We start from the raw sequence: 17,885 nt of genomic DNA, 5'->3' as shown, positions 1-17,885 counted from the left end.
TAAAAATTTAACACAGAACATGGAATTATAAATCACGTTAAGAGGGGGGGGGGGAAATAACAAAAACTTAACATACAGGTTTCGACGTAAGGCTTTAAAAACAAAAGATACTGCAAACTTAGTAACTGCAAAAAATTTATTTGATTAATTATTTCAGCAGTTGTTTGTAGTGGCACTAGATAATGACATTGCATAGACTACAACGATGTAAAATCGATTCCCGGATGCACTCGATGATGCGAGGTGTGTTTTTGATGTATAAACTAGTGATTAAAGGTTATCGATACGAAAAAGTCACTCGGATTTCTCAATCCGGTGAGCGCGGAGGCCATGGAATGGGTCCGGCAATTTTGTTATTTTCGCCCTCTAAACGTGGTTTGCGTGATGTATGGTAAATTGTCCTCCTCTTGGGGCCTTTTATCACCTCTCTGAGTTTGTTGGCCGAATTTTGGAACACCCTCTATGTTTTAAAAGATGCTGCCCAATACAGTAACAATCTATCACGAATTTATTTCGGAAAATTTAATGAAGATTGTTAAATGAATGTGCAATTTTTCCCTTTTTGTCTCTCGTGCATATTGATTTATCTATCCAAATTACAACTATTTCTATAAAGAATGAATTCTGATTGAAATAAACGCATGTTTCCTTAAAAATTAAAATAACTTATATTTAAAAATGGTACTCACCTCTTCTTTAAAGTGACACGTACTGCATTGTAGCAACGTTCCTAGCAATTTATGAGGATTCCATGTCACTGATTTAGCCCTGAAAGAATTGATACCCATCTTATGTTCTCAATGGCAATAAAATTCATAAAAATAGATGTCAAAAATTATTTTAAATAATATATGAATAGTGATGAAAACTGAAATCGACTTTATAAAAGATATTTAAATGTAAACTAGCAGGCCTTCGCAAGCGAAAAATACCCGATGTTTCGTTTCAAAATATATAAATAAATAAATAATCTATAAGCACAAAATCTTATAAAAAGATAGTTTAAAAATCTGCATTGTTTGTTAAAAAAATAGAGGGTATAGATAGAGGGTATATTATCACATAATATATCCTAATACATATTTATGGAATCCTTGTCGAGAATGAAGTTGTAAATATGCACATTAAGGGCAATTAAGCGAAGAAATTTCATAATCTGACTAATTATTAATGCAAAAAGAGGGATTTAAGACATTAAAACTAGTTTGAAAATCGCATAAAAGGTTTTCTTAATATCCGTTTTTGACTTGCTCTTACTAGGTTCGATGAATTTAAATTCGCTTTCTTTTTAAAAGATTCGTCAGATTTTCATCACATTCTTATATGCTTTTTAGTTTATTATTAATTTGCGACTCCCAATGAGGGTACTTCTTTTACTTTGTTTTTAACAAGGATACTAAAAATTTATATTAAAGGTAGAGATTATAAAACTCCACGTATTACAATGAATAATTGTTCATTTAATCAATTAGCTGCAAGCTTTATTTATCACCTTAACATATTATTTTGTATATACTTAACCCACAAATACTTAAGCATTAAGAATAATTTTTATTCAAAATTTGTTAAATGGAGAAAATACAGTTTAGGAAATTGTAATTTTATAAACTGTAATGAACAGTTAATAAAATTATATAGAGCCATAATTATTAATAGGTTCATAAGAATATAATATGCTTATAATTTTACTGTTGCATACCAAATATTTTTCTTAAAAATGTTACTTAAACAATATTTCAATTACATTTTTAACAACTACAGAGATTTACCTTAAGACCTAATTAATAATTCAACAAAATCAACAAAATTAAAAAAAAAATTTCCTTCTAAGTTATGTTGTTTAATGGATATTTACAATAAAATTGAGTATAACCAAATAAATATAGTTTATTCAATTAGCTAAGACATAAAAAATATATATAAGTACCAAGACTTTAGAATACATAAAATTAAAATAGATTTATTATTTATTGCTCATTTTTAATAATATTTCGCAAAAATTTAAGTATTAAATAATTTTGCAAAAATAACGAAGCTTCGAAATAAATTTTTACATCAACGCACAATCAAATCTTAGCTAATGCGCACAATTTTAATGTTTACTATTATTTTTGAGATAGTAGAAATAAATTTTCAGTCTTAATAGATTTATTAAGTTATATAAGAATATATGATTAAAGCTGTTCTTTTTTAATTAATTAGATATTCTCCATATAAGCATGCGATATATTTTATGTTTCTGCAACTTTTTTAGCATTATTGTTGTATTGTAAGATTAAGAAAACTAAAAATAATATGTATTGTTACTATTAATGACATAATGAATAATTCATGTGACTTATTTCTCACGATTGTACAATATATAAATTTATGTGACCTGAGAAAAATGTTTTATGACTGATAAAATTTGAAAGGCAGTAATTTTTTATCAAAATCAGAAAAGTGTGATTATTGTCATCAGGAAAAGTATTCAATTGTGATTGCTTATCTTAATGTTATTATTGTCAAATACCAGTCGTTTGTTAGCTAGGCCATTGAACAACTGGCTCTCTAATATTTCTCTACTTGACTGGAGAAGGAATATACTGCAGGGCGCACTGGTCCAAATGCAAGGCAGTCATATCCTGAATAGTCATACAAAGAGGTAGTAGGAGAGTCAACAATGTTTAAACATAAAAGATGGGCACGAAGACAATCATGTCAAGTTTGGTGTTTAATAGTTGCAACTGCAGGCCATAAACAAGCTGTAGTTTAATCAATAGTACATTGTAAGGTTTTCCCGCTAAAAATGCAAAATCGTTTCATTGAGAAAGCTGAGCTGAATGAAATCTGAAGTTTCCAGAAGGTTCCTGAGGAACCAAAAATCCCTTCTTGGCAATGTTGTCAGCCTTTTCATTTCCCGCAATGCCGGATCATATTGCGGGAGTGAATAATGAGTGCAGCATCCGTAAAATCCATATTACGGTAATATTCACTAAATTTAAGTGATTTAATGATTTCACAGTAAATATTACTGTAAAATTACGGTATGTCAAATTTTTTGTTCCGCAAAAATTTAATATAATAATGTAATTTGCGGTAAAAAGTACTGACACCCTGAATGTCAGTACTTTTTAGAACAATTTGATCCAATATTTTTTACAGTATGTCCCAGAATAAGATGTATCCTAATTTAAAAATTACAACAAAAACCAGAATTAAATTGAAGGAGCTATGGACAATAGATAAGACCCACCTTTTCTAAGGGTGATATTTTTTCCTCTAACGAAGTCTTAATATTGTTTACGAATATTTTACAAGTAATTAACAGGTGCTCTACACTTTCCCCGAATTTTTATTTGATAATGGCACAATACAGATACATCTTATGACCAATATCCAATATGGAAATTTGGTAGTTTTTTTTTTACCAAAAAACACTTTAAAAATGTGGCTAAAAATTATATTGCTCGAAGTCTTTCAATTTACATTAGAGTGCCTTACCTTTCAACTCCACTCATCTTGTACCTGTATTTTCGGCTCAACAGCACTCCACCTCCCCAGGCTGCCTGTGATAAAAACCATTAGTGAATTTATTTATTATTTTTTTTAATTTATTTTTATCAGCGAAATGTTTTAATTATTCTTCCCTTTGAATGGAAATTTTTTTTAGTGTAGCATTATTTCCATTTATTTTTACCCTGATCTTAGGGAAGGACATAAATTTCTAACACAAATATCTTGGAAAGTTGTAATTCGATTTTGGTGAGAATTCTTTTATTTGATATAGCTAACTAAACTTTTATAATGTGCCGTTTATTTATTTCGATAGCTCAATTTCTTCTCTTTTTATGTTAATAAACTTTAAAACTTTGTTTTGTGGTTATGTAAATAATAATAAAAAAAATTTTATTGAAAAAACAAACCATATTAAATAAAATTATAAGAGTTCGTTTCGGGAACTAACTTGAGCTGATGTTAGTAGAATTGGGTAGAACGCAACTATTGTTACATCAAGATATCAATGATTCTATAAGATTTCTGCTATTCTAATGAATGTAATTTTCAGAAAACTGAAACACTCTGAAGGAACTGGAAATATACAATCAGCGTCTCAGCTTTCTGATATCTGGGTTTGGATAAGTACGCTTATAATGCTCTATCTCACACGACTTGGTTTGCGCCAATTCATGGATCAAGTATAATCAACACTCCTACAGCGCGGACTGGGCTCCTTCTGCTTATCATCTATTCATTTACAGCAAAGAAGAAATTGCTTAGGGCTCAGCACTTTTTTGACGATTGAACTTCGAAACACTGTAACTAGTTGTTTGAAATCACACGCGATTGTTTTATGCGGTAAAAATTGGTAAGTTAGCAAAACACAATGACAAGTGTCTGAATGTACTTGGTAGCTATGTTGAATTTCAGAGAAAACTTTTAACTTTCAAAAGTATTAGGTGGACCAGAAAGTAATGTCATTTCGATGCATTTAATATTTGTAATCAATATTTTATTTTTAATCAATAATGTATTCACGCTCGTTAGCAACAATCTTTCAATCAACCTTTTATCAATGGTGGATCGAAAATGAATCGAAAAAAATTAATTGGTTTTAAGACTAACGAATATTTTATGGGCCGAAACTACATTACTTTCTGGTCCCTTTAATAAATAAATAAAAATTGATGGATATATGAATATACTACGAAACAATATTTAGTTCCCGAATTGCATTCTTATGACGCATTATAAGATTCAATTCAACCATACAGAACAATTTAGTTTTACCTTAATTAATATTTTTTAACAACATGTTAACAAAAGTTTTCAACGAGGGACATAACGTACGTAATATTTTCCAAGAACATTTATTTCAAATTTCACTGTATTTTGTTCTAAAGAATGTAATATGGTGGTTCACAAGTCCACAGATTTTTAATCATCAAAAAAAAATATTAATCATTTTAATTATTATATGAATTTTAAAGAACTGCATAGTTCAAAAAATAAGGGAAACTATATCAGTAGGAAGAAAATAAAATTAAAAAAAACTTGTTTACTCAATAAATACTTACGTCTATATGAAACCAAATACCGTACTTATCACAGATATCAGCAATATCATTAATTGGATCAAAAGCACCTAAAATGTTATTAAAATATTTATTAATACTTATGAAACTCATATACATTGCATGATCAGAAGACACCGAACACTTTTAATTTATACAATTTTTTTCATACTTTAAAGATATATAAAGATTATTCTGTTAAATGTATGAGCGTTGTTAATAAATTCTATTTTTTAAACATCATTCTTCTAATTTTTAAGCGTTAAAAAACTAGTTATTATTATTAGTCATTATAATTAAAATTATTTAAATTTTTTAAGCATTAAAAAATTAGAAAGTTACATTTAGTTTTTAAGTGCTTAAGTAGCTTGAAAAACCTTGTTAGTAAATGTAAGGTTGATAAGACTTAATGTATGTTTCATTCTACTATCCTTTTAACGAATACGCCTAAAACTATTATTTTACTGTACCGTAAGTGTTATCTTTTGGAATATTGAAGCTTACAGAGAATATGTTAAAAGCTTAAAATCATTTATCCCTTTTCTTTGAAGAAAAAAGTTATTCTGAATTTTATTATCAGAGATTTGTTATAAACATTCTCCTATCACTAAAACTTATAAGTACTACTTTAAGAGATTTGAATATTAAAATTCATTTTTAATTAATGTTCTAAAATACGAAATGTTAAAGCGGAGTTAAAAGATTGTGTAAAATAAGGTGAGTTTCAACAAAAAAAAAAAAAAGAAAAATCAGCAAAGTTGTGAAGCACAATGTTGGGTAATATTTTAATAGTCACATTTTGCTGTAGACTATTTTGTCCGTCTGCACGTCAATATTAGATTTAAAATAATGATGAAGTGAACTTAAGTGAAAAATTACAGCACAGAAAACGAAGGATGTAACAAATATGATTAAGTATACTATTTTGCGACAAAAGCACAGAACAAAGCGTGAAACCGAAAAATAGGCATATCATTATTTTACATCCTGGTCCGGGGAATCATTGATAATTATTTTACGGTGGTTCGAATCTAATTTTAGTCTTATCGGACCAATGAACCAACGTTAAATTCGAGCTCTGCAATAATATGGATATCCAATATTAAACAAGGAAATTCGAAACACATTTCATAACGAAGTTTTTCTTTTAGGCCATCATCTTTTTAGACTACTTGAAATGAGATTTTTGATCAAGATGTTTAACTGATATGAGTACTACAAAAAATTTTGAGGGCCTCCTAGAAAAAAAAAAATATGGCGTAACTACCACTACAATTATTAAACGTAAATTCACTAGTATATAGGGCATGTCAACTCGATTCTATGTTGTGGTACCTTTTCAGATGAATGTATGTATTGTCGATATGCATTCTCCCCAAATTGGTGACCTTCAAACGTGATGTGAACACGCCTATCTTGATAGAAACTCCCACTTCGATTTGAACACGCCTACTTCGATGACTGGTCCACATTGAACAGTTAATTTGCTACTTGTGAGTGCGACATTATCCACGTCCTCGTGCTGTTGCTACTCAGTCTCGATCATACACAACGTAAGCCTCTTCACACTCGACTGCTAATAGCAACACATTAGCGACCACGATCGTAAACCTAATACAGCTCTCACAGCAATCGTGCAAACTCGGTGAACTTAATATAGCTCTCACTACAAGCGCTCAAAATCCGATGAACTTAATACAGCTCAACCCGGTGTTTCACAATTACGGAAATTAGTAGTATCCGTTCATCGAATTCTATCCCTGATGAAATTCTAGTGGGGGAGTATTGTGGCGTAACTACCACTACGATTATTAAACATAAATTCACTAGTATATAAGACGTGCTAACTCGATTCTATTCGAGGTACCCAGAGATGCCAACTGCTCCGGACAAGTCTAAATAATTAAAAAAACGGTAAATAACTCCTAAATAAATTTTTCAAATATTTGAAAATTTTTGCATGCTATTTAAAAGGTATAGCATGACGTAAGTTTAAGAACGTGGTGAATTATATAAGCCTACGAATTATTTAGAAATAGTGGTGAATAAAAGTCTACTAAATTGAATTTATTAAACCAAGAATTACAATTGATAAACTACCACTTTAAAATATATATTTGCTGTCGGGAGCAAGTTGGCATCTCTGGGTACCTTTAGATAGATGAAGGTCGGCATTGTCGATAACTACTCGCCTCACACAGAAAGCTATAATTCTTTCAAAGAATACCTTTACATATGAGAACGATGGGTGATGTTTGATGGAGAAACTTGATCATATTGTGAAAGAAAAAACCCTCCGTGAATTCATCTTTTCTTGAGAAGAATCTGTCCAAACTATTATTTATTAACTGCTATTATTTTGCCCATTGTATTTTTATATCTACGTGTCATAAAAATAACAAAACTCATGTGTTGATATGACTCACCAAGAACAGTAGTTCCAGCTGTGGCACAGACAAAGAAAGGAGTATAACCTTTTGCTTTATCCGAAATAATGTACTGCTCAAGCTCACCAGGTATCATTCTGCCCCTATAAAATATAGATAGAGGTTTAAAAAGTAATGTAATACTATGCATCGTGTCAGTAATGCTAACTCTATCAAAAAAAAATTGAATTTTAAGAACAGATGCCATAAACAATTGTAATGCACATAGTTGACAAATATTTTAAATAGTAGCATAATTTTATTTTTATTAAAGGAATACTTAGTATATTACCACATAGTGATTTTTTAAAGTTTAATTCAAAACATTTAAACTATTATACAAAAGCTAACAAGCCAAATATTGAATCCCGGGCAAATTGGTACAGAAATTTCTTTGCTCTACTTTCCCATTAAATTATATAGGGGGGGGGACGGTTTTTTTTATGTAAAAAAAGCCTTCCCTTTAATGTTCGGAAAAAGCCGGGACAAAAACTCAGGGAGTTTAATGTAAACGCAAATTAGAAGAATTTTATCAGCTATATTTATACAAAAAATATGCAAGCCTTTTGGTTACCCTAACCATACGTCATACTTTTTAATAATGCGTTTATGATACACACTTAGTTCCTAATGAAATGTTATTAAATAAATTTCATTGATAGATTAATTACAATTTCATTGATGGATTATTTTATAGAGTAATTTGAAATATAGATTAATTACAGAGATCATAGACAAATTACATAGATATTTAAAATTGTACAAAAAGGTTCTCACTAAAATATTTCGAAAATTTCATAAATATTTATGCAACTTATGACCGACCTGAATTGCAAAAAATATTTTAATGTTGAAGCTTAAAAATGTAAACTTTTTAGGAAAGTTTTTAATAAAAACTTACCTTTTGTCACATTTCACCTCACGAACAAATTCTGTTCCAATCCCCATCACCATTCCAGCACCGTTCAAAGAATAATGCGACTAAAAAAAGAAGAAAAAAGGGAAACAATTACGCTTCAATCGAAAACTAGATCTTCAAATGGAACTAATTTAGCACGATTTCTTCATTATATTTGTTAGGTGAGATAATAGGACAACAATAACTGTTAGGAGACAATTTTTTAATGCTTACGTGTTCGCTTGTATAGATGACCAATTGTTGCCCAAGACTGATTAGACCTTTTTGCTTGTAATCAGGAAACATTTTATGTCGGGCACACAGGCAAGCATATAAGTTTGATATCGAACCACCTAAAGAACGGGAAACACTTTTATTTTTAGCACTTATTATGTCGAAATGTGAAAAAAACGTATTTTAAAAAATAAATGGAATGAACTGCAGAACCTGTCAGCATTTTTTTCTGACCTGTCGAAATATCCTTTAACTATCCCTTGTGTCAGATGTCGTCAAACACCTAAACTTCTTAAGATAATTTTTTATATATTACGTCACTATGACGCAACTTATTACTGAGTTGTTTGTAGTATCCGTAAAAAAAGGTAAGTGTTTGTAATTTGTTGCACCTTATGAACGCATTTCATAAATTTTTTGTTTGAAGGAAATATTAAGAAATTTTTTTGATGATTTTTATGATTTTAAACTATTGCTTGATATTGTTAAACTTTGAAGGCAAAAGGAAGCAATTTGTTTATGGGTCATATGCATTTTATATATAAGTCTTATTTATTTTACTTTACATATTAATTTTAATTAATATAATTGTTTTAATTAATATTAATTTTAATTCGCATATAAATTTTATATATTTCCTATATAATTATATAAATTTAAATGAAAATTCATATCCTTCGTGATGTTGAAAAAGCAAGGTAATAATTATAATAACTTTCTATAGTATGGTTATAGTGTTATTCACAAATTTTTTTTGTTGAATTTTATTTATGATAAATTTTATAACGAATTACCTTATTTTTAGAAAATTACTTTTATTTTACTTAGACTTCAGTTGAAGTAAAATTTAAATAGTTGTTTTTAAAAATAAAGCAGCTATTACTTCAAACTTTTAGATCAATATTTTTCACCTTGTAAAATTTCTTTTGAATTCTCATTATTCAGAAATTAGCACAATTTTTCGCCTAGCCCTTAAGTTCTAAGCTTCTTCCTTATAGCAGAGCATTTTTTCTTTTTCTTTCTTTTTTGCCAATGAGGAAAGGTAGGGCATCTATGCCCGGAATTTTCCCGAGACAGGCACAGCAGACGAAATATATTTCAGAACAATTTTTTTTTTCCATTTTAAGTTTTTCTCATTTTTTTCCATTTTTATTTATTTTTTTAAACAGTTTGGATCATAAGTTTGGCTTGAGTGGATTATGCGTCATTTATTCCCGAGTAATACTCGTATAGCTTTATTAGTATGTACTAGTATTTATAGCTTTCAGTCACTTTTACTCATATAACCATGTTTTATCGTTTTTATAGTTCTGACTTTATTATAGATATTTTTAATTAACGCAAATAAAATTGCCCCATTATAGCAGTTGCAGTAGAAATATTTTAAAAAATATAAATACCGAAAAGAGTTTTTTTTTGTTTTGTTGATAAAATGAAAGAAATCTAAATCTAAAATATCGATTCATTTGTTTTTTGCACATCACGCTGTGTAAACATTGTAATGTCGGGGACCACCTGTACGAGAAGGAATACCAGGGATTATTTTGTGCAAGAAAGTTTAAGAGAAGGATATGCAACCAGTTTTCTTGCTGAGCAATTGAACCACCATACCAAAGTAAGAAGTGTTTAAAAATTCTGCTTCTATTCTGGACGAGTAAATTGAAAAAGGGTAAAGGGGAAGCATGATAATGTTTCAATGCAGTACCTTTGGGTCAGAGATTGAAGTGTGAACTAAGTATTTGACAATAGACTCTTAAACAAAAAATGCGTCCTAATTTTATGAAAAATCGTGGTAAGGGGAATATTTAATTAATTCTAGATATGGATTATGTAAAACTTTTCATATGAGATTTTCATCCTTATTATTTCAAACTCAATATTTTTATTTCTGATTTTAAGATACACTTGTTTATCTGCAACATGAATGGTATACACATATCACATAATTTGTAATATGGTTTAATAATTTTTTCTGAAATTTCTAATTGCTAATAAACCTTTTTTATTGATACTTAATTTATAATTAATTTCATAATTTCCAATAAGAACCTGGGTATTCTTACCTGAGCTTCTTAATTTAATAATGTTTAAATTTTAAGTGAAAAATATTTTTAGAGGTAACAGTACAAAACATATTAAGAAACTATTGTTAGCTTTTTTTCAATTAAAAGCAATGTAATATTTTAAAAAACAGATTTTAATAACTTTAAATGATTTTAATAAAGATTTACTAATTTTAAAGACTATGCATTTTCAATGAGGGTACAAACCATAGTTTTGGCCTTGAACCAATTTCCCCAAAATCTGGCTCTACTTCTAAATTAATGTTTTTTCTTGAAATGAAAGAGCATTAAACTGAGGAGATATTGTAATATTCTTTTAATTTCTAGATAAGTTTATATGCCTAATAAAGTTTTCTTATTACCAGGAGCCAACATGCTGTCGCCTTCGGGCCATCCAATAATTTCTCTCATTTTTCTTAACACCACTTCCTCCATTAAAATAAAGCATGGCGCAATTTCATATGTAAACCTGTAATAGTGATTGATTTATTAATAAAATATGAAATATATGTAAAAAGATGTGACATTTTCATATCAATATATGTGCCAAAAATATTGGCGAATCTATGGCCCAAGAACAATTGCATAGTAAAACATCGCTGAATGAGGTAAACTCAAAAGGTAAAATTTAAAACTACCCCAAAGCAAGTAAATTTATTTCAAGTACAAGAAGCTTGGCATATTTAGTTTACACCAATAGTTGTCGATATTAAAGTATCTTCATAAAAACTAATGACAAACGAGTTATGTGCATTCACTTTTATTTAATTTTGTTTGAACTTAATAAAGCATATGTCTCTCATTTTCTGTGTTCCTTCTGGAATATTTTTTCACATTTTATTTCAATTTTAACATGTAAAAAAATATCTCACAAAAAATCCTGTTTCCTCCTACATAAGTATGTGGGAAGAAACAGGATTTTTTTTTTTTTTTTTTTTTTTTGCTTTTTGAAGTGACTCATAAAACAATATTTTAATGCCATGAAATTCAAACACTTTAATTTCATGAAGTGTTTTACGATATTGTCGTAAAAACTTTATTAAAACAACAATATTGAACAATAAAATTGCTGGAAATATTTTGTAAAAAGTAGTCTTCCCATCCTATCCCTCTCTCTATATTTTTTAACCCTCAAAGCATTGAGCCCTTGCTATGCACTACTTCCCATTGAATTGGTTTCCCACATTATTATAACATGGGCTACGTGGGGAAACCAGTTTTAGGATGCAAAAAAGTTTGTAGCTAAGTTTGAAAAAAGCTGTAACCAATGCTCAAAGGGTTAAAAATGAGTATGAGTTAAAAAACAATTTATAACTGATATTTATCTGCAACCAAGAATGGTAAGTTAGTTCTATAGTATAGTTTTTTATATTTTTATCAGGCCGACCGGCCTGTGTAGGAGTTAGGAAACTGCCCTTGCATCAGAAAGGTTCTGGGTTCGAATCCCGAGCAAGGCATGGATGTTTTTCCCTTCTCTGTACTATCTGTCTTACTGTGGGTGCAACGTTGACCCACCTAATATGGTGCCCCTGAAAGAGTGGTCAACAAATCTGCCCCTTAGATACCTGTATGACCTAGGCCATTCTCCAGGTGGGCATTGACAATTTTTTTTCTTCTTATCAGTAGCATATGGGATATCATTCTCTAAAGTGATAACGCCTCTCGCATAGATACAAAAGGAACTATCAAGAAACAAGCAATACAGAAAAAAAATACAATAAAAGTGGAACAGTAATAATAAACAATAAAAACATCAACCATTGTTTAAAAAAAAGTATACTTAAATATTAGTATTTGCAGTTGCTGTTAACCATTCTCCAGCTAAGCAAACAATATCAAGTCCTGTTGAAAGCTGATTCAAAAAATGTGGATGACCTGAAATATTTAATTGTAAACATTAACTTAAAATAACAAGTAATTTATTTGTATCAGTAATGTATTTAACTATATAATATTTGATAAATAATCTTCGGTAAAATATTCCTAGTTAATATAAATAATAGAACTTAATGAGTTTTATAAATTAAACACTATATAGGAATTGGCACCAAGCAAAACTTGATAAACATATTTTTCGGCATTATATCCTAATACAGTAGAAAATTTTTATAATGAAAAAATTGAAACATACAGCCTTATACTATATGTTAAACATTTTAATATATATTTGGAACAAATGATTCAAAAAAATACTTTAAAATTATTTTTAGATTTTTAAAAAAATAATTATAGATATTGTATTTAACAACACAAAAATTTACCTAATTATTTATTATCAATAGAAAAAAATTTAAGTGTTCTAGAGTATCAGAACTAATAACAGACATTCGTTAATTTTGGTTTGCTTAGCTTCATAAATTTCTCAATTGCAATTTTCATTGTTTTCACTGTAAAAGTTAATGTGGCTTATGGAGAAATGTACATTATAGAATTCTGCTATATAGATGTTTACTGTATGTTATTAATTTTGAGGACACTTACATGATTTCTAAGTTATTTTAGTCTTTAAAACAACGCTAATTGAAAAATAGACTTCGGGAGAGAAAATGAAAAAAAGAAAATGCTGAATTACGAAAAAACATTTCTTAATATTTTTACATTATTTTGTTTTACTTTTATTATTTTATTCTCTGTAATCATGATTTACATATACATCTTAATAGTTTGTTGGACTGTCAATGTACACATGTAGTGAAAAAAAAAGTTTTTTTTTTGTGCTTAATAGTTTCTTACACTTTTTCATTAATTTTTCTATCGTTAAGCTGATAGGTATTTTCTTGTCCCAACTCTCATACCTGTAACTGCCAAAAAGATTTCAGGAGTGTCACTTTTTGAGATAAAAACACACAGCACCCCGCAATAAAAATTTAACTTTGACTGTTTTATCGTCTTCTATGTAGAAGTTCACTTTTTAAATGAAAAGGTGTATTATATATATACAATATGTGGATGCATTAAAGATAAATATTTTATTTTAATGACCATTTTGATATTAAAGTCAATGTGCAATATATATATTAATTCAATAGTTGTCTGTCTTCAGCTGAAATCGATTAATGACTAATAAATACCGTAAGTCCTAAATTCTTAAGGCCGAGCGAAATGCGACTTTTAATTAAACGCGCCTTACGAAAACAAAAGTAAATAAAGCATTTAGCTTTTCTTAGTCCCTAAACGTGGCTAGCCATGCATACTGTGCCTGATTGAAACATGGGGAGAAAAGAACATGGGAGAGTGCGAAAACAATTAGTTTCAGGTGCTCTTTTAATAAGGCGGATAAGTGTGTCGTTTGCCACATCACGGCTTCTTTTGTCCGATCCCCTAACACCCCAGCTTTTGCGTAATTTCTTTTAAGGGGATCGTTTCCATATTGTGGTATGTGTTGATTGAAACAAGAGCATAGTGAGCAAGATCGAAAAAGACTCTCGCTAGTCGCCACCCATGAGAAAACACCGTACGGGAGTGAGGTCTTTGATACCAACTCCATATGTCACCATTTTACCCCCTCACCCACATCCAGCTGTTACTTTCTCCCTTTTTTCCCCTTCCAAATCCTGGACTGAAGAATTTTTATGATCATTATCGTGAACGGGAATCTTATGAGTTAGGCAAGAAAAGTATTTATTTGTTCACTTCTCCGTTTATTATTTAAGATTTCTTGCTATTTAAAAATTTTCGAAGTGCAAGAAGCATATGAGTTGTCTGCTCAACCTGAGGCCAAACCTGACGAGGGATCGTTAACCGAATGAAGTTTATGGGCTTCTGCTAATGATAGATAAAGCTTTCATATACTTTCCTATTTCTTTCAAACTAATCAGATGAATAAAAATTATATGGTCAGTTATTAAGTAGAACCAATTTGATAATATTGAATGCCATATTTCCGAAAATAGGTAATTGCACTTATGCTATATATACACGTATCTCGGCCAAAGGTCATTTAAAAAATATGTTTTTATCTCGAGTTTGGGCTTTCACCGATCTCAAAAGTGAAGCCCGAACCGATATATACGTGTTATCAAAAGTTGTCAAGTTTGAAGTTCTTCACTTTTCACGTTTAATAAAAATTTGAATGCAGTAATTATTATCAAAATAATATTCAATAGTTTTCTTTCTCTAAATGCAGTCATTATTTGTGTTCACCACAAAGAGTCGAAAATCATCAAAGGAATCAGAAAGAAAGTAACTTAAATATATTTTTAGAAACTATAATGTTCTTAGATGAGCTAGAAAAACGGGTAGTTAGGCTCCTAAAAGCATAATTCAAAACTCGTCCTTTTACCTTTCCAATTTAAAATTAATTAAAATAATTTCCGTTCGAGAATTTCTGTAAGAGTTTTCTGCTTTTAGAATCACCGCTTCATTTTTCGAATTTAAAATTCTAGGAACAAAATTCTCTTTCAGAGGTTTTCTTACAAAAATTATCATTTAAATCGGAAATATAAAATGGTGTTCTAGTTATTAACGCTAACTAATAACCATTTTCAAGTCTTAGAGCCTTTATTGAACAATTTACAAAATAAATCACTAAAATGAAAGAGAAACAAAACAAATTTTGCAAAAAGTAAAAATTGCAAAATCACCAAATACTTTTTTTTCTTAACAAAAATAAAGTGGTATGCTTCCAAAAATTAAAATTTTTTCTGAAAATACTAGAAATTTGTCGAACATAATTACTCTAAATTTAACCAAAAACATATTAAAAATCAGTTTTCAAATGAACCATAAACATTTTTTAAACTTTAATTATTAAATTAAATCCAAAATGAATAATTATTTAAGTAAGTATGAATAAGTATATCCAATATTCATAACTAGTTATGTAATATGTCATGATCGAAGACACATACGAAATTTGTGCATATTGCTAAACCAATTTTTCTTTCATTATATTATGTCATTCTCTCTCACAATTTTTTAGCAGATTGATAAGGCTATAAATTAAAAGGTAAAAAAAAGGGTAATCAGATTCACAGCTATCTGGTCCGGGCAAAGAATATAGAAAGGTATATTCCTTGGCCTAGGCTAGCAGAGCTAACCCTTAAAAACGGCTTTTAGTAATATATCAGACACGTGCATTTTTTCCTCTAACGACGTCTGATTTTCCCTCCATGGCTAAGTACAAAATATTTTTAAAAGTCTGATTTTTGTTTAGAATCAGAATAGGTGAGTAATAAAAATTATGCCTTGGCATTATTTCTTCCCTAGCAACAAAATAACTTGGCCCTCATTGGGCCAATATTCACGAATCTCGGCCCAATAAGGATTCAAAGGGCCGATATTGGCCCTTTTTTGAATTTTTCGATTCACCCGTTATCTTACAGATACTTTACAACCAATATCGATCCTACATAGAATTGTTAGATTCACCCGATATTTTATATCCATTATTTAGCCAATATAGCTTCTATATTGGCCAATTTAGGCCCTATATAAGCCATTCTAGGATCAGTAATGAAAAATCTAGACATCCCAATGTAGAACCCATGATGAGCCCAACTGAGGCCAGGGTAAAATAGTTACTTGGGTTGTTCCATCCTTAACACTTTTTTACTGACCGTGCATCTTAGAATTCGTATTTTCAGTGTTTTAACGAACTGTCGTAAGAGAGACTTAAAATTGCAGTCTGCTTTTTTCTTCCACACCGAAATCACTCTACGAATTTAACTTAGCATCTTCATGCACTGAAATTTGAAAAATTTAAAACTTGGCGAATTAAATCAATGTTGTAGACTGCCGGGTAATTAAAAAAAGCAAATTCTTCATGATATATTTTGAGAAAATTGACTTTACACCTATTTTCTTTCCCTTGCTAACTATCAACAATAAAATAAAATTTCAGAAAATTTATAATAAAAATTCTGACGCACTATTACGATCTTACAAAAAGGCTAACTGTATAAAAAATCTCAATTTTGAGATCTTTGTCGCTCACGTTGATTTTTCTATCAGGTGGCAGTTATAGTTAAATACGCCTTAAGGCTTTTCTCCCAGAGAACATAAAAATGTTTTAATAAATGCCACTTAGTCACTTCTTTCGCTGTTAGTTACTATTCAATAAAAACTGAACATGCTTAGTAGTATTAAAGAGGGAACAGTACAAATGATATGAAACGTAAATATACATTTTAGAATATATCTCCTAAGTTAATTACAACTTTCGAATTTTGCACTATAAATAAAATCCATAAATTATTTTGCAATAGCACTTGCATTCCTTACATTTATTCTTTAGAAATTCGTACCATGAGAAAATTAATAATTTTCCTTCTTCAAATAACTTCTGAATTCATTACAACTGTCATTTAGAACTTCGAACTAAGAATAAAATTCAGAAATTGTTTTGTGATATTTCCTGGATTCATTACAACTTCCCTTTAGACTTTTGTCCTATGAATAAAGTTCATTAATTTCTTTATAAATACTAAATACTCCTGAACTTATTATAAAAAAATTTAGGAATTTTATTCATAGTACAACTTTCTTTAGAAAAATTTGAATAAAACAAAAAGTTCTTTTCCCTTTTGACAAGCATTTTAGGAATATACGTGTTATTTCGATTCTAAAACCGACACAAAATAATTTACATAAAATACTGTCTATCTCTAGCTATGTATTTCAATACAATTCGTAATATATCGAAAAATTTTATTTATTCTAAAAATTCAGTAAAGTTATTTTTATATTAAATTAATCGTTAAATTAATATTGTGATCAAAACCATAATAGTATTTTAATTCAATATTTGATAAAAAAAATTGAAATAGAAAAACAACCCTTTAGGGAGGTTTCATTTTGAGCATTTTTTAAATTTCTAGCATATTTCCCATTTGTTTGAAGAAACGTATCCATTTAAGATAATTAAAATCAGCAATTTGTCATGTCAATATTTTAAAGACTATTTTTTCAATTTTTGTTTAAAGGAATTGTGAGGTGTGTAAGAATGTTCCACTTAACCATCTGCATATGCAGTTTGAGATTACAAAAAACTGTAATAAAACATAAAATTGATAAAAATCGTCCATAATATTTAGTTTTTATGGCAAAAATAAGTCTTTGCATATGATAACATGCAAATTTTCCAACTAATGTATATAATTCATATTTATTCGAAACATGTGTCGCAAGAATGATTTTGTGCTAATAAAAACATACGTATTTTTCAATAAATAAATATAATTCATATTAATGGATATTATTAAGTCATGTG

The 17,885-nt window shown here is 29.2% G+C and overlaps 1 protein-coding gene across 1 annotated transcript in view; it reads right to left on the bottom strand.

Annotated features, from left to right (window-relative positions):
• Positions 1 to 17,885, bottom strand: part of Gad1 (glutamate decarboxylase) — a 65,981-nt gene that overhangs the window by 14,700 nt on the left and 33,396 nt on the right. The window contains exons 3-10 of the mRNA XM_016062948.5: positions 12,460 to 12,550; positions 11,038 to 11,144; positions 8,613 to 8,731; positions 8,382 to 8,461; positions 7,481 to 7,584; positions 5,058 to 5,125; positions 3,484 to 3,548; positions 690 to 768 (exon numbers count right to left, since the gene is read on the bottom strand). Of these exons, the coding sequence (XP_015918434.1) occupies positions 690 to 768; positions 3,484 to 3,548; positions 5,058 to 5,125; positions 7,481 to 7,584; positions 8,382 to 8,461; positions 8,613 to 8,731; positions 11,038 to 11,144; positions 12,460 to 12,550 (713 nt within the window). The remainder of the gene's footprint in view (positions 1 to 689; positions 769 to 3,483; positions 3,549 to 5,057; positions 5,126 to 7,480; positions 7,585 to 8,381; positions 8,462 to 8,612; positions 8,732 to 11,037; positions 11,145 to 12,459; positions 12,551 to 17,885) is intronic.

Source organism: Parasteatoda tepidariorum, chromosome 11 (assembly GCF_982258835.1).
Source record: "Parasteatoda tepidariorum strain Cologne lab strain chromosome 11, Ptep-v5.0, whole genome shotgun sequence".
NCBI classification, from domain to species: Eukaryota; Metazoa; Arthropoda; class Arachnida; order Araneae; family Theridiidae; genus Parasteatoda; species Parasteatoda tepidariorum.
Note: the sequence above shows the minus strand (reverse complement) of the source record. Positions and strands in the feature narration are given on the sequence as shown.